Below are 23548 nucleotides of genomic sequence, written 5' to 3' on the forward strand. Positions count from 1 at the left end.
CGCGCGTACGTTTTATTCATGCCCAGAGTAGGGCACATGATAACGATGTTATCGAACACATCCTTGTAGTAACCCTCCAACATATCCAACACGAAAACGGTCTTCCCACAGCCAGTCTGCCCGCATATGATAGCGCAGTGTGGGTCAGTGGGTAGTGGGGGGTACCCCCCATCAGTAGATGGCTTGCACGAATCTCCCATTGTCTATATTAAGTTGCGCGTCCATAATAACGTACAGATATAATTTCAACTTACCAGCGGTTTGAGCCTTCTTAGTAATCTGGATGGTTATCCCTTCGCTGCCGTTATCTATACGACGTCCGCTACCGTGCAGTTTATCATCATCCGTGGATCGCATGTCCAACCATAGGGCGTACTTGGTGGTCAGGTATTCACCGATCTGCACGGAGCTTAGGTCCAGGTCCTTTATTATGTAATCCCCCACTGGTAGCTTTTTTATCTCATCCCACTGCTGGTGTGGTCTCATACCATGACTGAACAGCTGGTTGGGCACGCCCTCGATGGTCACTTCCACCTTTTCAATCTCGGGGTTGAAAAACTTCTCGCTGTCCCTCTGGAATGGCTCGTAATCCTCCACGGGGACGACCAGGATACCTTTCATCGATCTCGCCGGCACGTTTAGGTTGATATTCCACACAGTGTCGCTCTTATCTCGCACGACTGATCTATGTCTCAGTACGCGATCGTACAGGATAGCCATCTTCCCAGAGTACTGACTTCGAACCTGCCTGGCCAGCTCCGGGCTAGTGACCATGTCGAACTCCAGAGAGATGTTGTCTATGGCATAACTGGCCTCATCACCATTCGGCGTACGCACTACTTTGCTATAGTCGTTAAACGTGAGCTCGTATTCGAGCCTATCACCCAGCGCGGCCTGGTAAAACGGCGCGTGTCCCGTGAGCAACTCGAAGTCGAGCGGCACGCAGAATCGATTCCCGTATGCTCGAGCGATGGCCTTTTCACCGGCCGATAGCTTGTCTTGTTGGTCTTGCGTGAAGACATACCCTATGCGCGCCCGGGTTGATTTGCTGATACCCTGGTACACATCATTGACTCGTTCTCCATCGCTTTTCCAGAGATCCTTGTAGCAGTGAAATACGTCGCTGTCGTCGATGCTCAGCACCTCGTTACCGCTGATCTTGACGGTCGTTTTCTTGATGATAGCTCGACCCACGTTCCGCACTAGCTCGCGTTTGTCGTTGTCGGAGGTCAACGTGATATTGAACGCCAGTCGAACAGTGCCTGGTACAATGAGGTCATTCTCACCAAGGTTTGGAAATCTAACCAGCAGAGTTTGGTTCTGGTCTATCTTGCTGGGATTGTTGGTGATAGTCACCGACTGTCGCACGGCTCTGGCACCTAATGGCTCTCTCAATTTTCTGAAAGGATCTAATTTTCTACCGTACATTGTTATATAAATGAAATATATTTTTAATACTAATGGATGAAGACATACCTATGGATGATATGTGGGACGATAGTGCCCAGGCATTCAATGATGACCAGGAGACCTCATTCTCGCAAGGTGACGAGCTCCTTAAAGGCGCCGTCGACGATTATTACAACGCAGTTGAAAATAAATCCAAACTCAAGCCGTTGGGAAGGAACTATTCCGATTTTACCCTCAGCAATGGCACGCTGCGTTTGAAGTCTCGCCCGGAGATCGATCTCATGAATAAACGCACTAGAGAACCGCTTGCTTTATCAACATTAGCCGGTAAACATGGAAGCCAGTTGGTCCAAGATGAACTAGGTTTCATAGATTACGGTGGCGCGCGACCTAAGCAGTATCCTCCGAAGTTAGTTCAAGGTCTGGAAGGCATCAGGGACGCCACATCAGATCAAAACATGACTTATGATATTAAAAAGATGTTGGCCGACTACGAGAACGAACCCTTCCCGGGACTCGAATTTACCGTTCGGGAACTGAGGGGGTTGGACCTGTTGATGCAAACCATTCGTGGTCAGCTCTGGAAAAGCACAGCCAAAATGAGTGAGATAAACGACCACATCGCCTATGAAAAGAAAAAACTCGGTGAAACTGAGGACGAGTCTATGAAAGCCACCATTGAGGAACGAATACGTAATTTGGAAGATGAAAGGCAGACCTGGTTGGAGACAGCGTCCGGCTACAAAGAAAAGCTTAGATCCCAGGTCAGCCGTATACGGGAAACCATCAATCAAGTCCTCCACCGAGACACCACGTTAGCAGACAGGATTCGGATATTGTTCCGGGAGCAAGGGATCACCATCGCCAGCATTCTGACTGCATTGGGTTTAATTATATCAACCCTGGTGGTGTCACTAACAGGAGGAACCCCTGTGGGGCCTGCCGGCGGGGGAACTCCAAGTGGCAGTGGGGGTGTTAAAGACTGGATTAAAAAACTCGGGGAAGGCCTAGCTAAACTGGCTGGTAAAGCCGCCGAAGCCCTTCCCGGCATCCTGGGTAGCATCGTCTCGTGGTTGTTGAGCGCTCTGTCTAAAACTGCCATGTGGCTCAGTCAAAACCTGTGGGCAGCCATAGTCGCCGTGGCGGGTCTGGTGTACGTAGCGGCTAAGAAATCTTTAACCAAATAAGTCCCAAAGCTACCCCACCAACCACTAAGGCTGTTTTATTATCAATATGCTGCTGATAGGAGGCCTGCATATGAGGGGCCACCTCCTGTGGTGTTGGTTGAACTTTAGACTCCGGAGGTGGCGCCACTATACCCTTTTCACGTGGTGGGATGTGTGGGATATAGGGGGTGTTAATATCGGAGTTGATACCCAACTTTTGATCCTTCGTGGCTATAACTATTTTGTTGTTATAACCCACCACTTTTTTTATTCTCAGTTGCATATCACTCGGGGCCATGTACAACCCCACGCCGAACACGTAATTGACTTTCGATCTGGCGTATTCTAACACGTTTTGGTAACGGTCGATAGCCCTCGGGAGATCAACTGGAGAATTGATAGCATCCTCAACGTTGGAAACGAATTGTGTCTGAGCGTCGTAAGCAGTTCCCTTACCGAGGATGTTAGAACGCGTCATCGACTGCGCACCCAACAGCGCCCACACGTACGTTCGAATCGAGTCGTTCAAGCGTATTGTACCAGCACGAGTGAATCCTTTCGATGTTTTTGAGATCATTTTAGTCCAGGCTGTGGCTGCATCAGGACTGGTTTGCTTTATACAGCTGACATGGATCTTTTCATTCGTTGTGGGGCCTGTAAATGTATGCCGGTTTGGGTTGTATGAACCATCTTTAGAACCGGCATAATATTTTCCGGACCTGTAGAAGTACACGAGAACTATACCGAGACCATGGTTCACACCAGGAAGGCGAAAGTCTTTATTCGTTGGAATCTCAAACTCCCCACAAACACGTTCATAAGCGCGTCTATCATAGGGGTTATTCGTCATACTCCACGCTTTATCTTGGGGAAGAGGAGCACTTATTTCCTTCAATATTCGTCTCGTTTGATAATAAATATGAAACAAAATAACCGCCTTACTCAGTTCGTCTATACCGTAGTCTGGTTTCACACCCGACCCTGTCGTCGCACACCACACAGCAAAGTTGAGTTGGTTCTGCCAAAACTGCATTGGGTTTTGATTCCAGTTTACCACCGCCTGCACGTTATTAACGGACACGACATACTTTTCAAAGATATCAATAAAGGTTGTTTTAAACCCCGTACCATCTGCATTCACCACGATTTTCAAGTGTGCTAAATCCATATTATAATTTATAATTCATATATTATAATATGTACATAACACTTCCAGGAATAACGAGCGGTGAGGCCGTTCAGCTGACGCACGCGATCGATAACACGTCAGGTCAACTCGAAGTCGCACTCTGCGATATCACCTACCTACCGCAATGGACTAACATTAATATCAGCAACAATAAGCTGTTCGTCAGTGGAACTCGCAGTCAGATAACTGACGGCTACTACAGCGTGTGCTCTCTAAACGACGAGGTCTTCAAACCCCTGGGAGCCGAACTCAAGATGAACGACTCAAACGGTACAGTGGTGTTAATCAACAATGGAATAAACCCTTTGAGGCTCGGCCGACCATTAGCAAGGATGCTCGGTATGTCTCCTGACGAGATAAAACCAACAACAACCGTCACAGGCACGAAGTTACCCGACCTAGTACCGTACCGAGAGCTGTACATTCATCTCGATCAGGTGAGCACAACGTACAACATTCAAGGAGGCCACCCTTCCACTATACTGAGAGCAGTGCCAGTGAAAACTGAGAAATACAACGACGGTAGAACCGAGTCATTTTCACCACGGCAGTATAAGAAATTAACCCAGGGTAACATACCTGAGCTGACAATATCGGTGTTAGATATAAATCATAATCCTGTAAATATAGGATACCTCAGCTTAACACTTCATGTAACATGACCAGCGCACAAGGACCCGGAGTGAAAAAATGCGTCAATATCGGGATCTCCGACCTCGGAGACACACGCGGTTTCGACGCTCCCGGAGTAGATGGTAAAACGTACGCCTTGCAACTGAAAAACAACATTTACAAACGCGTTGAAGTCTCCTCCGGTGGAGCCCTAAGCGATGTAGTAGATACCACAGGAGCAACAGTCAACACTAAGTACGCCCTCGTCAACACCGGTGATGACAACTGGAGAATATACCCATCGTTCGGGGGTAAACTGTTCGACTTAGATGATGTTGAGAGAACTACCATCAAAAAGAACCGGCCATATAAGCTCGTCTTCACCGAAGATGACAAGTGGGTGTTGTTAACCGATTACAGCAACTACTGGTTTCTCAATATTAAGCTCTTCTCCCCCTACGTGTTCACTGATAACAAAGACCACTACCTAAACAAAGTCGTGAACGATGGATTCCTGCTCGTGGCTTACGTCCCAACTCAGAGACGTAGCGTAGTCGTCAGCCCAATCAGCAATTCACCACTCCACATGCTATCGAGTAAAACGGGCATACAAAACGTGGTATTACAGTTGGTGTCTGAATTCGAAGGCGTGGACAAAATACTAGATGGTATACCATCAAACACAACACTGGTCATCAAAGTCTACCTAGGGGAATCATCGGGGGATAACGTCGAGATCGTGAAGGGGGTCAAACTAGGGTGGGAGAAACGACACAAGGATCAAGTTTGCAACGTTTACGTGCGGGTGGGTGTCGGCTCCAACACCAGTCTGCAGGGTGTCAACGTGATCGTGGAAAACAAGATATCACTAACCAAGATCTTCCTACCTAACAACATACACTTTATTGGTATGAATTTAATCCCTGAATTATTAACAGAAAACCAGTTGGAAATTATATAATAATATTATAATAATGACCAGTCATCATCCCAACACTACGCTTAACGACCTGGGAGATACAGAGGGATTCGATCAGCCTGGTGAGGAAGATGAATTATACATCCTGCACTTCAAAAACAACGTGTACAGACGGGTGCCGTTACCAGATTTAAAAGAGCCCAAATGGCTGATCAACTTAACATTCACCTCACCTTATATCACATTAAATAATGGGGTTGTCTCTAAGATTAAGAACAACGGTATCTGGGCCGGGGATTTCATTCCGGAGAGGGTATTATTACACATACCATCTACTGGTTACGGCAAAAAGGGGTTAAGTGCTTATCCAAACAATAAATTAACATTTAGCAGTAATCTTGATAGAATATCCTCCCCTTTCACCCTCATCATAGAAGTCTTCTTTACGAGTTTATCCGATGGAGACCCAATAATACACCAAATTTTACCTGAGGTGTATATAAGCTGGATTAGAGAACACCAAGATAAATATTGCCGTATTGTTATACAACAGGATACCACGGGTCCTATAAACCACTTAACAAGCCTCAGTAGGGTTTTTATTGCAACAGGAAATTCTATTAGCCTCTCACCTATTACCCTGACTAATAGTCTAGAACTTGTAGACTTCAAATACATTGATAGAATATTAACTGAACCCCAATTAAAATATCTTTCAAAATATACATTATAGGATGGGCCTGTACCCAGTTGTAGAGGAAGTAGCGAAGACATTGGAAACCGCAGATGGGTTCCGCTTGAGGCAGTTATGTGATGTGAAACGCCAATTAGAACAAGACCGTGACACGCGGAAAGCACTATGTAAAAAGTACAATAGAGCTTTCAATATCGTGGACGGGGCTGACACTACCCTTATGGTAACCAGCATGGGACTAGGGGCGGCAGGCGTTGGGTTGTTAACCACCATCGTGGCTGCACCTATAGTGCTAGGTATTGAAATAACGGCTGGGGTGACAGGGTTGGTAGGGTTGGCGCTTAAGTTAGTATCACGCAGACTTAATCGTAAGGCATTGAAACACGATGAGATCAGGGTTCTGGCCGAAGCAAAGCTGAACACAGTTAGTGAGCGTATTTCCACGGCACTCTCTGACAGTAAGATCTCAGAAGAGGAGTTTCGTTCAATCCTCTCTGAACTCAAAAAATATAACGGAATGAAACAAGATATTCGGTCCAAGTCTCGTAAGTCTGCTATCAGCGAGGACGAGAAAAAAAAGTACATAGAACAGGGAATACAAAAAGCCCAGCAAGCCTTTATTATGAACACCAAAGAGATCGTAGGCGGTTCACGTTAAACTGTTTCATCGAGGTAAACGTGACATAGGTCAGTCAAAACTTACAACAAATTATTGATCGTACCGTACGGCACAGTATTACCTCCTACCAAGGCACAGTAATTACCGCCAACTTTTTTATAGTAGGGGTAATAGTAGCAAGAGCTAATAGCCCAACCAAAGCCTTATTTAGTAAATAAGGCTTTGTAGAGACATTTCTTGAAAGTGGTCCAGAATCACTATTCCCTATACTACTAACAAGCCAACGAGATAAAATCTGCTTGCAATCAGATTGCCACCAGACAGAAACACAGGGAGTGGTAGGTATCAGGGAGGCGATTACAGACATGATCAGTATGAAATACTGTCAGTGTCAGGTCAGTAGATTTATCTCATGGAAGTCCCCAACCCTTCTACCAGAGCTCACTACCACAAGTAAACTCGTCTTCCACATCAACAAGCGAAGTGAGAGAGATGAAATGCTTGAAAAGTCAGGGCCAGACAGCCAACTGAGAATAACTGGCAATTTCAAAGTGGACGGGGTCACCACCGAAGCAGTCGAACCCTGTTCCAGCCAGCTAAGATGTGCTGTATGAGAGAGTGCTGCCTAGACTGAGCACTATTGAATGGGGTGTGAAACGTGCCAGGGAGTACCCAGGAATGGTAGAAATCATAAGGCCCTAAACCTATATGGGTTTATAGTAACTACAACATATAAACTAAATCAGCAGAACAGAGTGAAAATCTGAACCCTGAATCTGAAATCAGGGGGAGCCCCTCAAAGAGATGCCCGACGACTGTCCACCACAGCAAAAGAGAAATTAATCACTATGGTGTCTCAAGAAAGTTCACATAGCTATCTGATTGGGGCCCCAGCATCTAAAACTTGCTGCACAGGTCTCATCCTCAAACTCGAATAACCCCCAAGAAAGACCAGATCCTGCTTCAAGATGAGGTCTGACTTTGTGAGGTTGACAATTCGGTCCCGTTTTGTCAGAGTGACAAACGCTGATCATGATATTATCATACACCGGCCCTGTGATCTGACCACCTGGGCTGTAATAAACCTCAATTTGGGGAAAACCCTTGGCACCATAATGTAGCCTAAAAAGAGCACACAAACCTAGTAGCACATCCTGGCAATTCTTGAAATCAGGGTGCAATGGAACATGGAGGTACGTGATCTCAAGGTCAATTGACGTGCGCAATCCGCTGTCTCGACAAATGGGATCAATAAACATGGTGTTTCCAACTTAAAGGACAGTACCTCTATTAACTTGTCCAGCTCTTAGATGAGAATGGGTCTCGACATTCTGTGTCTAATGGTTACAACCGGATATCAGCAAGTAGTATTCTTGCCGTTTCCTGGGAAGCCGACTCTGGTGTGTGCCGCAGAATATAGTAAACCCCTGCAGTCAGCAACATAACATGAGAGTGGACCCGTCAAATGCCACCCAGACACAGTGGTAAAGAATCGCCTGAGCCCTTTCCCCTTTCCAAAAGCTCCGTCTGCAGAGCTGAGAGATGCAGTGGAAAGATGGCAGACTGACAGTTGAATGTGGGGCCTTGTCCTGGATTACTTGCACCTGAGGCAACAAAGCTCCGATTCTGTCCTGCACCTGCCTCAGGGATGAACCTAATCAGTGTAATGTTCAAAGTAGCGAAATGAGCCAAAGCTCAAGTCAACTTTACCACTGTTCATGCCTCAACCTTTGACTCCAAGGCACATGGATGTAGCCTGATAAATCAAGGTCCACAGCATCAAGGTGACCGGTATACCAAGCACACTCAATAGCTCCTTGGTCAAGGCCTTGATAGACATCAAGCCAAGACCCGAGCGTTGATGTGACCGGCACATCTAGCACACTCAATAGCTCCTTGGTCAAGGCCTTGATAGACATCAAGCCAAGACCCGAGCATTGGTGTGACTGGCACATCTAGCACACTCAATAGCTCCTTCGTCAAGGCCTTGATAGACATCAAGCCAAGACCCGAGCATTGGTGTGACTGGCACATCTAGCACACTCAATAGCTCCTTGGTCAAGGCCTTGATAGACATCAAGCCAAGACCTGAATTACCGGCGCTGGCAATCTGAGCCCTACCAGTACTGAAGCCCAGGTTGGTGCTACTCACAGGGTTTGGGGCACCTGTGTAGCTGAAGCTTGGTGGTTTGAATCTGAACCACAAGCCTGAGACACATAGGAGTAGCCTGATAAATCATGGTCCCTTAAGTACTCTCTCCAATAGCACACTGAGCACAGTCATACATAGCCTATAATGATTATATACATATATATATATATACATACTGTAAATCATAAAATGTTTGCGTCACAATATTTTTGCGACTGGTGACCAACAGACATTTTTGTCATGATATTTTTGCGACTTGCCTAATTCTAAAACATAGCTTAGTTGCATCTTACAGTTCTAGCTGAAGTAAATCCAATAACATATTAAAGTTTGCCACTAATCTTGAATTTGGTTCAGTGGTGTTCTTCCGCATGTATGTAATCAGTGATGTTTTCCTAAAAACAACACACGCTGCATAAGCCAGATAAGCTTAAAGCAGTTCAAAGGGATTAAATCAAATGGAATAACTCTATTGAATTGGTGGACTCAAGAGCAAAGTATAAATAATGTGTCCAATTTTAAACAGACATACACTTCATATTCATGTTGAAGTTTGTTCCTCTTGCATAGTGCCAGTCATTTGATTTACCTGACCCGTCCAAAGCCTCCACACCTGAGAAAGCTGCTCGTATGGAAGCAGTGAACAAGACGATAATGGAGAGTTCTTCTACACCTGACAACACGACAACTCCACGCAGAATGAAGCGGCAAATGAAATAATAACCACTATTCTCCTGAGACTCGGGCAAAAATTGCAAAATATGTATCTGAACACGGCAATACACAAGCTGCTAAACACTTTAGCAAATGTTTGGATGTCAATCTTGAGGAAAGCGCTGTCAGATTTATGAAGAAATCCAACCTGATGGCTAAGTCAAATGACAAAACAGCAGAAGTGACTGAACTAGTGCATCAAAAACGAGGCAAACCTTTACTGTTAGGTGAACTGGATAAACTTGTTGTAGACCATCTGAATGAAATTCGGAAAGCGGGTGGTATTGCAAACAGACACATTATACTTGCCACAGCACGTGGTATTGTTCTGGTGAATACTGGTGAATAATAAAGCGATGATAGGACACACTGTTTATAATATTTTTGCGAGCTCAAGTCATTTGCAAAAAATATCATGCTCTCAAAAATTTCATGATTTGCAGTGTATACATACTTGGGTTGGTGGTTTGAGTTTGAACCCCGGTCTGACAGTGCAGGGGTCCCCTGGCGTACATGAGTAGACCTCGGTGCGTTGAGATGATCGGTAGCTCTGTCACACTAAACAGCATATTGGCAAGACCTGAGCTACCGGGGCTGAGGATCTGTGCTGTATGGGGGCCAAAGCATGGGTCAGTGCTAGTCCCCTGGTTCAGAGCATTGCCCAGAGCCGAAGCTAAGGTCTGATTGTCCCTTGGATCTCGTACCCTTCCCATAGCCGGATCTGGGGTCATGAAATCCACTAACAGTTCCACCAGTGGAATCTGTACCCACAGACCAGGTACCACTCTCCTCTTGGACACCACATCTTACATTGGAGTGTGAACCAATGATCTCCACTGCTGCTATAAGAAATCAATCATTAGTGCTAGGGGAGGTGTAGGAACGGGGAACAATAAAGTGATTTCCTTAGAAACCCAATCTGAAGCAGACTAGTGAAAAATCTCATCCACCATTAGAAACACTGAGCGTAAACATATGAAATGCATATATGTGCAACATAACACAACACAACAGCGCACTTATTATAGACATCCTTGATCGTCATGAGCGTCCTAGGCTATCACCGGCGGTACACCTTATGACCATCCTGTGGAAATAACGTGGCACTGCACGACGCACAGGTCTTCAACTGTAACAAACATAACCGTGCCAGTGATACTAGCAGGAACTGGGAAGCAGCAAACATATACACCCAAGTAAATAGCAAGAAATAAAACAAACAGTCGATATTTAAATGCTACTGCCATTTAAATACTCCACATAAAATGTAAAGCAGAAAAAAAGGCTAGCAGCATCTGCGTGTACATACCAGTGAGTAAAGTTGAGTGATACGAAACGAACACCAAGCTACCAAGAACATGTAACAAGGAAAACACAACTGCAGAGTCCACCAATTTGCCTACCACAGAGCTGGAAAACAGAACCCATGGCAAAGTTTCAACTAAAGATGAATGAGAATATCAATATATGAAGTACATCTAACACCTATGTGAAAAGAAAGGAACAATATATACAGATTTACACACTTTTTCTATCATCGCGTCAGTAGGAGAACAAACTTGAACACCACACGTCTATTCAACAGAACGACAGAATGAAAAGCTAGGTACGGGGTACATGGCAAGAGTTACCTACTCTTGGCTGTAGGAGTGGTCTCACAAGACAAAACTAGCCCCCCAAGGAGGACTTGTCCTGAATAAGAATACTGTCCATACTGCTCATTTTTAAACACTGTTTTCTTTTAACACAGTATTCAACAATTCAGTAATATTACAGCAATCTTACAATAGCCAGGAAAAGTTCAAGTCTAGGCCAGCATTTCAGTGAATGATACTACCAGCAACAACAAAAGCTGTCACGATATGAACATGTGCAATCAAGGAAGTATACAAGGCCCATGTACCCAAACCATTAAAGGTCACATGCAACGTAAAACACAACTTTGCAGATTCTGATACTTTTCAGTATTCACTTACCAAAACAAGTCATCAAAAATGCCAATTCAACCTATAAAGTTGGGAAAAAAAACAAAAAAAAAAACCAATGAAGAAAAAGCCCGCAAAATCGTAGTTAAAATGATTCACTTATTTTCATCCAGTGTTGGGGGTAAAAGTGGTTAAAAGCTATGCTGCGCTGCGCTCATAACACATGCGCAGTGAATAAGTTTGTGGAGCTTGAAACAGTATGCTTGCTTGGAGTATGAGGTCGTGAGCAGTAGTCTAATCTTGGTTAAGTACACAAACAAGTAAAGAATCTACTTGTTACATAAAAAAACATGTTGATTGTGATAAGCAGCCTCTGTCACAGAGAAAACTCAATGTCTGGTTGTTGACACCTATGTGTACCTGTCTGTTTGCTAATGACAATATGCAATGCACAGCTTCAATCACTGACCACATGCAATTTGAAATTAACATCTATCAGTCCTGTAAGCCATAAACAAAGAGCCGGAATAACATATCAGCAAATGAATCAGTCAATGAAGGGGCTTCGTTACACTTGTGTGCACACCCACCAGCTCTCACTGGGTTCAGTATCGCAGCTGCTTCGTTTCGAGGGAGGTAAACCCGAGTACACAATATTGCACTTTTGATTTGCGATTATATGCTTACAATTTTGTTTGTTTGGTTTTCTAAATCAGCAATGCATTTTATATATCATGAATAAGTGATAACTTTATTTATGTTTGATTTGTTGGTTGCATGTGACCTATAAGTTGCCTCTTAAGACCTGGGGCCTGTGTCAAAAAACTCTTGTAAGCTTAAGATCTCGTAAGTTTCCTCATAACATCACTACCTCCTATACTGTAAGATAGAAGATACCAGTGTTACTAGAAGTTACAAGATCTTAGGCTTATGAGAGCTTTGTGAAACGGGCCCCAGAACAGGTTACTTGGAAAGCAAGCAAGTCACATGCTACCTCTCTATTGGAACCTGATCATTCTCATTATGACAACATTATGACACTCTGTCATTCCATTTTTTGCATTACAACATCAACAACTTTTCTAATAACCACACAGTACTCAAACACAAGTATCTTGCAGATAACTGCTGTCACATGCCAAAGTTCTGTTTGTTCATGTAATGCAAACTCTTGCACCCTCATATAGCAATTCAAGTCTTTGAATTTGATTGTCAGAAATGACTTATACCAGTAGAATAATATACCACTGCCTGGATGACCAATGGAAACTCCCTTCACACATCATCAGTAACTGGTACAAAATGGGCCTCTTCCATGCTTCTGACAGCATCATAAACCTCTAGTAATGACACTCTATTGTTCTCACAAGGCAACATTTCTTGTCATATCTCAACGCCTATCGATGAGGGGGCACTACTTCAAAATCATCCCTCTGCCCTCAAACTTTGAATGATTACTTGTTTTGAAGACTGATATGATTTTGTCTCGCCATCTCTGAATATGAGACATTACTGACAATTTCCAACATGTATAGTGCCGACACACAGTTTTAAACCAGCATCCCTTCACTTACCAGCTTGGCAATTTATAGATTAGGATGAGGGTCGCTGTTAAGAATGCAATTGTTTCTCAGTATGAACTGTGTGTTCCTTGCAAGATGGGTAGTGCAGGCAGCACAGGTGCAGTGCATGTGTAGCGCGCATTGCGCAAGGGCATTGTGTGAGGCGTCAGCTACCGGTCTCATCCCAGCTGATTTTCATTAGTGAGTACCAGATATTGAAATTATATCTTTATATAGTATATCTTTGGTCACTTTATAAGTTGGATAAAGCACGAGCCGAGGGCATTACGAATAAGTAAGGTCCTTGGTTCATACTTTATCCTATACCTATCAGATTCACTACTGACATTCTGACCCTATCCCTTGCCCCCAGCAACTCACCGTGCCACCCATGTGCTCCAGCAGCTGGTCCTTGTTGATGTAGGCCTGAATGTCATTTCTTGTCACAAACTTTATCTTAGCAGCAGCCTCCGCGCTCAGCCAGGTCTTTATCACCTTCCAGGCAGCTAAAATGGAGATACAGTCATACTCTTGGATATAAAACACCTCGAACAACCTATACAATTAAAAAAAATATTTTTCTTAATTTTATCTATCCCACCACTGTGATGCAAAGTAACAAGTATAATTTTCAAATAATACATCCAGCATTTGTACAGGTTAAAGGAGCACCTCATTGTACAAGTCTGTTTATCATTTTCAGCAACAATGGAAATGCTTTGCACTCCATTATGTTTAATGAAAATGTCAATAAATCTCATAAAGAAATGGTTTCACAAATTGTACCCATGTGGGAAATCTAACCTGGCGCATCCACATGACAAGAATACTTTAACCTGTAGGCTGCCCCACCGTCCCAAAATGTTTACAAACAGAAACACACTGTTATTTTAATGGCATATATCTAAGGGTAGCATTTTATTTTTTGAGTTTTTCATCGCCCAACTGACTCCTATAACTTTAATGCCAACAACCACCCAAAAACTTTTTTTCATTCCATCACCACCGGCTAAAACCCAAAACAAACTGCATCATCATGCAAAACGTTTATCTATCTAAAATGTTTTTCTTAGTAGCTGCCACAAATGACTAACAAGAACGTCACCAAGGTCAAACTTAAAAAGATTCATGCAAACTATCAATAATGTTTTCACAAACATGTTTAAAAATCTAATTTGTCTAACAATGATACCTCACAAAAATGTTTGTTGGTCTCCAAGGTATCTGAATTACAACACAACATGCCATACATGATAAATATACAGATTATGAAGACAATACTTACCATTCAAAATCCAAGGCATCTCAAATATCAACATGTATGCTGTAAACAGATTCACCATTATTACATTGCTGTTGCCATGATAAAGTACTTATATCCTACAACTTGTTCAATACCACATAGAAAAATGGAGTACACAAAATCAGTGTTTGCAATACTTCAATTTACCAGCTGGCCATCAGGGCCTGCTGCTACCTGCAGGCTTTAATATCTACAGACCCTGAATTAAATCTGCAGGACCAATAACATCAAAATAGACTGCACTGTACACAGTTTCACACTATTTCTACAAGATCAAGCGAAGCCTATGGCACACAGAGGAGTTTTTACTTGTCAGACTAGTGTTGACAACCCTGCGCCACTGCAGTAAAATATCAGGAAGTGAAACTGCAAGTTATCGTAACACGATGGATCGAGCATGATCCCCGAATATTAATAAACTAAAGAAGGGGAAACATTCCAGCTGAAATATATTTGACAGCTCATTTACTTATTAATGGAGATACCTCTTCTAATACAAGGCAAGGCATATCATTGTAATAACTGAAACAGGTTAACACAATCGACAAAACAGGGGTCTGTGATCTTTAGCAAAGTTGATGCATCCAAAATGTTCTAAGCTAGTTCTTGTGTGTGATAGGGTAAGGAGGTAGGTAAAGATCTCACCCAGCATACAGGGATAGTAGAACTTGAAGCTGTTGATGACATACTTCACTAGGTCCATGTCCTGCAAGCACGAGTGAATAGGTGAGTATGGTTTTACTTTTTTTAAGCAACAGTCCACCGATATCATGGCATGGTAACTAGAAATGGGCTTCACACTGTTGCATGAACAAATGTAGGGAATCAAACCAGGGACCTCGATATGAGAGCAAGAGAAAGAAAGAGAAAGAGAGAGTGAGAGTGAGAGAGAGTGGAGAGAGAGAGAGATTTATTCAGAAAAGGGGCCACAGGCTCATTATATTCAGGTGTACATAATACACAGTCATCAGAGGATTGTACAACATCAAGAAAACTGCACGATTACATATTTGTGGGTACACAGTGCGAGAGTAAATTTATATCATTTTTTCATGGCAAAAAGTAAGTATTTTGCAAGACAATTTATAATATAAGCATTCTTTCATGAAGACAATTGAGCTAATTTCACTTTAGATGGATATGTGTGATAATATCTGGGGAGAGTATCATTTCTTAACTTCCCACAAAAAGGACATTCCAGACAAAAGTGATATTCATTTTCTACATCAGGTAAGATAAAAAGAAGGCAAAGGCGATCCTCCCTTTTAGGACCTAAATGTCTACCATACTTGTGGTTTTAGCAACAAAATGGACTTAGGAAAATGCAAAACTGTTTTACACTAACATTACTGACGTAAGATTCCAAAGCTACACCTTCTTTGAGCTTATGACAGAAGTCGACTTTCAAAACAAGTGTAATACCAGATGACCACAGCTTGTTATCTATGTCAGTGCACCTCTACTTAAACAATGATATGAAAGTGGAGACATTTCCAACACACTGATTGGCCCACATATTGCCAAAACCATAACTGTAGGAAAGTCTTCACCTCAAAAGCCCAAAATCTACACGTTTTTCAGCAAGACAATAGTGATACTCATATACCTTATGTAAGATTACATTCTCAACTTAGACAAGAGGCGGGCTCAATATTAAAAAACTTTAATATACTGATTTACCTTTAATGAATAACAACCAATCCCAGCAAGCGCTACAACATTTGGCATGTTTCTTGAAAGGCCCAAAATCTGTCTACAGAACCTATCGTGTGCATTCAGTACAGAAGGCAATGGATGGAAACTTCACTTCTGTATACTAACAATGGCAAGACCCTGACATCAGGTACATGGAACAGATCCTTAATTTGTAGATTATAGAACTTCTTAACCGATGACTTGAAGATACTTTTATCAATATCGTTTTTCAATTTCCACTTGTTACAATACAAAACTCGCTTATTTGGCCCTTTCGCAAACCTTCAACTGTATAATCAAAAAGCACAATATCATCAGCAAACAAGGGGACGAACAACTCAACTAAGTCTAGACTGTAATGGCAAGTATAATCATGTGATTTATATCATTAGCATTCATTTGGGATATAAGTGAGTGAGTTTAGTTTTACACCACACTCAGCAATTTTCAAGCTATATGGCGGCAGTCTGTAAATAACCAAGTCTGGACCAGACAATCCAGTGATCAACAGCACAGGCATCTATCTGTCATATGGTAACTGATGACATGTGTCAACCAAGTCAGCGAACATGACCACCCTGATCTTGTATACCACAATGTCTTCACAGGACCATTTGGGATATGAAGTCAAAGTCAACAATGCACTATACCTAAGTACAGAATCTACACAGAAGCTGTTTACAATTGTACTGACCACAAGTTTGGTTTGGTGTTAACCATTTTGGACTTTCAGAGGTTCTGAATGGACAAATGAAAAACATGCTCTTATTCACAAATAGTGATAAGCAGGGTCTTCGGGGCAGCCTCTACACAAAAGTGCTACTGACCAGGTGAGAGAGTCCGGCATCCTGCATGTCGAACATTACAACCACCTGCTCATGAGGTGTCTCCTTGAAATGCTGCTCCAGGTGGTAGGAGAACAACCGCTTGATGACAGGCAGGGTTTGTGGGTCCTTCTTGTGAAGGCACACCCGGAGAGTCACTGCAAGAACATAATCATTACTGTACAATCTACCTGGAGAGATGGGGTGGTGGGGTAGCCTAGCAGTTAAACATTAACTTGTCTGCAGAGGACTTAAGTTCAATTCCCCAAACACCCACAATGTGTGAAGCCCTGCCAACACTGCTAAGGCATTGCTAAATAGCAACATAAACCCATATTCTACTGGCAAACAAGGATAAGTTGAGCACTGACCTGACAATTGACCCATATTAGCATGTATGAGTGCTGCCCACTGGTGCCTGGCATTGTGAATGAAGGGGTCCCAGTTTGTCCATGATCAAGTGTAGTTTACCAACTTGCTACAGATCACATGAGAGTCTTGTGAGCAAGGCAAGTACAGCTATGTGTGGAATCAGTTTCTTCATCATGCACTACACATGCACTAGGCCACATATGTTCTACCTTTCCCAAACCAAATGGGTTTGCTCATTGCCGTACACTCTCTTCTTCTCGTAAATGAGTTCTTTACATCAGCCCAAATTATCCTGTTCACTGGTTTCAAACAGGGTGAAAAATTGGTTTTGGCAATGCAGCTACGCTGACTGGGTTTCAGAAATTGTGGATACAACTCCATATGGAGTCAAAAAAGATTGTGTTATACTGTTATAACTTGAGATATGACATTCTACAGAGCAGAAAACTCAGCATGCCACATGTGGGGTGTTGTAAAACAAAGAAACAGATTCTGGGTAAATCTGGGACTAAATCTGTTCATCATAGGTTTCTGGCACATCTAAGGGGGGCAACTCTGCACAGGATGAAACACCGAGCCACCAATGCCCCTGATATTGATAAAATATATTAAACAGGCATGTATCCAATATTTTTACATAGACTAAATGCTATGAACAACCCAGGAACAGCAACAACTTGTATATTTTTCATAAAAACATCACTGATACTTATCCTGACTCATAATAATTGCAATAGAGTATGAGTCAGGATATGGTAAATTAATCTGATTTCAATTTCAGAACCTGATACTCAAAACCTGATACTCAAACATAAAAGTGCTGCAGCTGACTTACATATCTTGTGGCCATCCTTGTCAATGTTATGGAAAAATATGGCCCCTTTGTCCCACACCCATCTATCAAAGCTGTCCTCCGTCAAATCTGAAACAATCCGATAAAATATCATCATCAACATCATCGTCAACATCGACAACTGTGGGAGAACCAATCTAAAGACTTGAGTATTTGGTGCAATCTTATGAATGAATGAGTGATTATAGCATTATACTCATCAAGAAGGATGGTATTATGAGGAATCTGCAGTTTTGTTTGCCAGAAGTAAATGATAAACTTGCTCTCTATCTGTCATATTCGCAGTAGACAAAAACAAACATTTATAAACAATTCCAATTACTAATGTAAGCTATCAGTAATGATATACTACATCTATGCTTATCAACTCTCCTCTTTTGTGACATTTTCTAATTTTTACCATTAATTATACACCACTCCATGATCTACCTCAGTGACATCCTGTCAATACTTACCATTTATGTGCCATTCTAATCTCCACTTCAGTGACTCATGGACCAGATCTACCGCTTCATCTAGCCTCTCCTTGCCTCTGATGAATGTCTTGACATAATCATCACTATCCTTAAATCTGTCAACATCCCGCTTGTCATACACATCATTCTTTTTCAGGTTGTCTAAGAAGTGAAATTATCACAATTAGCAAATGACAGACAAATGGTCGAGGTTAAAACACAAATCAAAGAAACAACCTCAGTTATTTAAGCATATTTAAAATCATTGGGACAGTCCTTTATAAGAAACTCAAATCATGAATGTTTTTAAAAGTGCTGATCATGATGATAGGTTTGAAAGCATTATAAGCCCAATTAATAGCAAATACTTTCTTGTCTGCAAGCCTGAACATAATGGCACAATTTTCCACCAATTGGAAGACTTCACATACAGTGAGAGAGTATGGGTATATGCTGCTTTTACTAATATTCCTGCAATATAATAGCTGGGAACACCAGAAATGGGCTTCAGACATTTTACCCATGTAGAGAACTGAACCTGGGTGTTCGGTGTGACAATTCTATCCCACCACAAAGCTACCCCATCACCAGTACTATTGGCCATAGTAGCAAAATGGAAGTCAGTGTCAACGATAACACTCAGTTTCGTGCAGTGATTGCTATGGGTTTTGTAACACACAACCTGTTCAATTCACTTACCCACGATAAGAGTAAATATACTGTGCACAATTTTTGGTACACTTAAAACAGTATCACAAGTTTGGGAACATTTCCATACCTTGATAAGCAAATGAGAAGAATGGCAAGCTGTATATAAGTTAGAATTTCAAACTCAAAAATAAACTCTCCTGTAGGAGCTAGGTTGGTAATGCCTGTGTGCCCCACCCCATCAAAAATCAAACTCACAAACTGACATGTATACCTCACCCTAAATATGCATTTAGTAAACTAGAGCATGTATACAAACAGGCGGAAATCTTTCCACTAGTTTAATCATCCTTGTCTAACGGAAAACTTGAATTTATTCTTAATGTTAAATTGTACAGGATGCATTCTAACCCAAGTTCGTAACTTATTTCAACAGTATCTACACCAGCTTCTGAAGGTAGCAACATAATTCAAAATATGTTCAGCAAATCATTATCTGCGGACTACGGTCTGCCAAACAAGGTTATACGACTCTGCTACTAATACTATTATATAAAGCAGTAGCACCATGTGACTTGTCAACTGGAATTTTCTTTCCAGTATGTCTCACCTGCATATTTCTTCTCGAATCCTTTTCGAACATATTCAATATTTTCGTTCGATAGCTGAAACATAAGAATACGAAGAAAATATACAAAAAGTTTTGAAACAGCACAAATGGAAACAGAGCCGCTTGGAAACCAAAAAGCGTCGACTTACCTCATCCTTCGCCATTTTTGTTTTGATTCTCAAGTACTTCCGGGCTCAAAGGTCACACCGGCGACATCGTCACGTGAATGTAATCTTGACGCGTGATCAATACAATATATGCCAGTTTGAAAGTGTACTTCATTTTTTGTACGATTTGTGAGATTGACGAATGGGGCGATAATCAGAAGCAACAGATGTGTTACTTTTGGTTAAAAACAACAGCTGCCATGGTAACCATTGCCACAGGGGTCGTAACTGACATAGGACACTCGGTTGTGGGGGTGACGACGCTGTTGTGTTACCTCTGCTCTGAGAAATACAAAATGTTTCAAGGCAGCGTTCGAAATTAAGCTAGACGACTGAAAACCACTCCCACCCACACCTTTTGTTTTCTGTAGATCCTTAGCCTTTTCATTACCAAATAACCAACTGTATTATTTCCGTATTAAAATATACGGGGTCTACACGTACTGTTCGGGACCCACAACTTTTTGTGATTCTGGGTTCTCAGGGCCTGCAACTTTTCTGGGCTAAGGGCAAACACTGATTATAGGAATAACAACGACATTTCAAAAGTACATGTAAAACGTTCACGTTAAAAAAGACTGATTCACTAACATATAGTTGAACGATTAGTAGTAGGTCTATGTACTAATTTCCCTGCCGGTTTGTGGTGGATTCAGGCATATTTCGTATCCGGTGGGACGGATATCTTTAAAACACCAGCATGGAGTCTGCGAACAATGCTGTAATATCTGTAAACCTGCTATACATTTATGCCCATTAACATGACAATTCGGATGACAACGCATGATTTTGATATGTGTAGACAACATATATTTATAGGGAATTTGTAATTTCGTCACCCATTAGAACGGAAAGAACATGTTGAAGAAAATGTCAAAAACGGGGACCAATGAATCCACAAAACAAATAATCCCATGAAGAAAAACGATTGTTTATGCCAACAATTTCCCCACACCATGCACACAGTCATATATTCACATATATGGACCGCTTCATTTGCTACTGTTAGCACATTCGCTCAAAGTGTGTTATTTTATGGCACTTCTGGAAATATGTTAGCATGTTTTCTGCGTTCGAGAAAAATGCCTTGTATATTGCCAGGGCTGCCATTTCGGTAAGTCAGGGGTGAATCCCGGATTTCGGAGTAGGGTGGGTGGGGTGGCGTTTGGAAGTCTGTTTCGGGGGTAAGAGGTCCGTCCCTGTAGGTCGCCCCTTCAAAGTTGTGTAAGTATTACTGAAACACATGTCCTGGGCATGTGGCTGGATAGACAGCTTGGATGACCAACTTCCTATCACTTGATCATCTAACAGTTCCAAACAGATACATATCAGTACTCATACATATATTGGTAACTACGAATAGAAATAGCTGTCTGCATTGTTTTGCCGACTGTTCTCATTCACTCGGCAATGTGATCAGTTTTCTTGGTCCCCTCGAATAAGCTAATATACTAACACACTATATGAATATATATCATCGTAGATATGGATGTCACTTCGAGTGTCCATGAAGCGGAAACATGTGTCATGTTAGATAAGTTTCAGTATATAAAGATCTGAGAGGTGACTTTCCGAGTCGCCCTATAGTATCTCCACTGAAGGCTGAGTAAGCTGGCAATCTTAATATGTCGGTAAGTTCGAATACCCTCCTTTAGTTTATCATTATTATTTCGTGTCCTCCGATTTGTGAGACACATTGATTAACGGTTCAGTGCACACAGGTGGTGCTCCTTCACCCCTGCAATGAAAGTGGGAACAGACCTGTTGCTGATAAGTAGACACAACAATCATAGTTCATTAATGAATTACTATTTTTCGTTAAAGAGCGTTAATTTTGTTTTCACTAAAGAACATCGATAGATACAGAAATACTGAAATAGATTATCAAAGATATGGAGCACCCAGGCTGATATCGGTACTTGCTGAAGGCCTGTCATATAATGGTGATCGCAAGGAGCAGTCAAACAGGTGTCATATAATACATTTATATTAATTATAGTTAAAACCGTTATTGTTACTTTTACAAACATGCGAATCTAAGCATGTAAATTACGGTGAATTAGTAGATACTCCACCAGTATCAGTTATCATATCAAACTGGACTAAAACGCTACTTTGAAATGGCAGGTTAAATACAATATTTTATAATGTTATGTAAACTTTATGGTCTTTAGATGCTGACTTTAATTTTCCATTGTTAACAAGTGTCAAGCATATCCAACAGGATAGTGCATCTAATGACCCCGATCAATTTTATCAAACCCGGACCTTGTTAATTTTTATATGTATATCAATATGATGTACGTCCTCTGATTTTTAGAATAAAATATCTGTCCTGTTCTGTCACAAGATTCAGTTACATAACTAATCCCAAATTATTTAGGGTTAATTCATTCTATCACATAGGGGAGCATGGTGTGTGTTATTTTTTGTTAATTACCCACTCCACTGCCTCACAACTGGGTGTCTCATAATTGAGAGTTCTCACAAATGGGAGTAGACCTTTTTTGCATGCTTTAATCACAAAGTATCTATCGGGAATTCCCCTCACAATGCATATACGTAATGATCACCATGACTTCAATCCCATTATTTTGTCTTAGCATGGATGCGGTGCCTGGTCATATAAAAATCAAACTGAAGCAAATCGGTCACAAAATGAACCATTATCTTGCATAAATCCTTAACGACGTTTGTACTGGTAACATTGGTGGAAAAGCTCTCACTGTGGCTAGTATTGTTTTCTCATGTGCAAGTGTTGTTGCCCGATTTCAACAGCAGCGAACAGTGGTAGATTTGTCCTGTCTTTCTTGAAAATAACAGTCTTTATGATTGTAGAAGTTTCCGCGTTGGACTTCATGAGACTTGATACATACATCCGCGGGTATTGTTTATAATTTACTTTCCAGTAACATAATGTATTGATTTCGTCTGTCATTTACTGACTTCACATTTCAGATCAGTATCATATAAGGGGTTAATGTCTGTATCGCAAATGATACGATTAGCAATCAAATATGGCTTTACCACACAAACGTCCAACACTGAATGAAGTATGGAAATTAGCTGAGTTAGGAGTATGGTTTTATGCCGCTTTTAGCACTATTCCAGCAATATCACGTCGTGGGACACCAGAAATGGGCTTCACACATTGTACCCATGTTGGGAATCGAACCTAGGACATCAACGTGAAGATCGAGCGCTTTAACAACTAGACACGTAGGCACGTTGCGAGGACACCACCCCAACGACCCTATGGGGATTTAAGGGTTCACAGTGGTACACGCAGTTTGTCAGACTACAGCGACGATTTTCTCCATCCCTGCTTGACAAACACCTGCCCATTAGCATCACGAATAAGCGAGGGGGCGACATGTTGACCTAACCCGCTTCTGTAGGACATCTCCTTGAAACATTTACACGATGTTACAAGTTGCCAGGGAGGTCTTAAACCAGGTCAAATATTTGTCAGGATATAGATACTTAAAGATTTACGGCCAGTCGTGGAATGTTCCACTAACGATGCTACAGCCAGCGTAAGACGGATAGATAGCCGAAGAGTCTTAAAGTGTGGTTTACTCATAAATGTGCCATGTTTACAATATATGAATAACATGTGTATAGCTTGTATCAGGTATTAGTTCTTGCCGTCTTTTCGA

At 41.9% G+C, this 23548-nt stretch overlaps 1 protein-coding gene across 1 annotated transcript in view; it reads right to left on the minus strand.

Moving 5' to 3' along the window:
- LOC137274477 (motile sperm domain-containing protein 2-like) overlaps window positions 1-19908 on the minus strand; it is a 38923-nt gene extending 19015 nt beyond the window's left edge. The window contains exons 1-8 of the mRNA XM_067807680.1: window positions 19872-19908; window positions 19723-19777; window positions 18465-18626; window positions 17992-18078; window positions 16788-16942; window positions 14911-14971; window positions 14248-14286; window positions 13344-13468 (exon numbers count right to left, since the gene is read on the minus strand). Coding sequence (XP_067663781.1) covers window positions 13344-13468; window positions 14248-14286; window positions 14911-14971; window positions 16788-16942; window positions 17992-18078; window positions 18465-18626; window positions 19723-19777; window positions 19872-19886 — 699 coding nt within the window. The 5' untranslated portion in view covers window positions 19887-19908. The remainder of the gene's footprint in view (window positions 1-13343; window positions 13469-14247; window positions 14287-14910; window positions 14972-16787; window positions 16943-17991; window positions 18079-18464; window positions 18627-19722; window positions 19778-19871) is intronic.
- Window positions 19909-23548: the final 3640 nt, after the last annotated feature.

Source organism: Haliotis asinina, chromosome 2 (genome assembly GCF_037392515.1).
Source record: "Haliotis asinina isolate JCU_RB_2024 chromosome 2, JCU_Hal_asi_v2, whole genome shotgun sequence".
NCBI lineage: Eukaryota > Metazoa > Mollusca > Gastropoda > Lepetellida > Haliotidae > Haliotis > Haliotis asinina.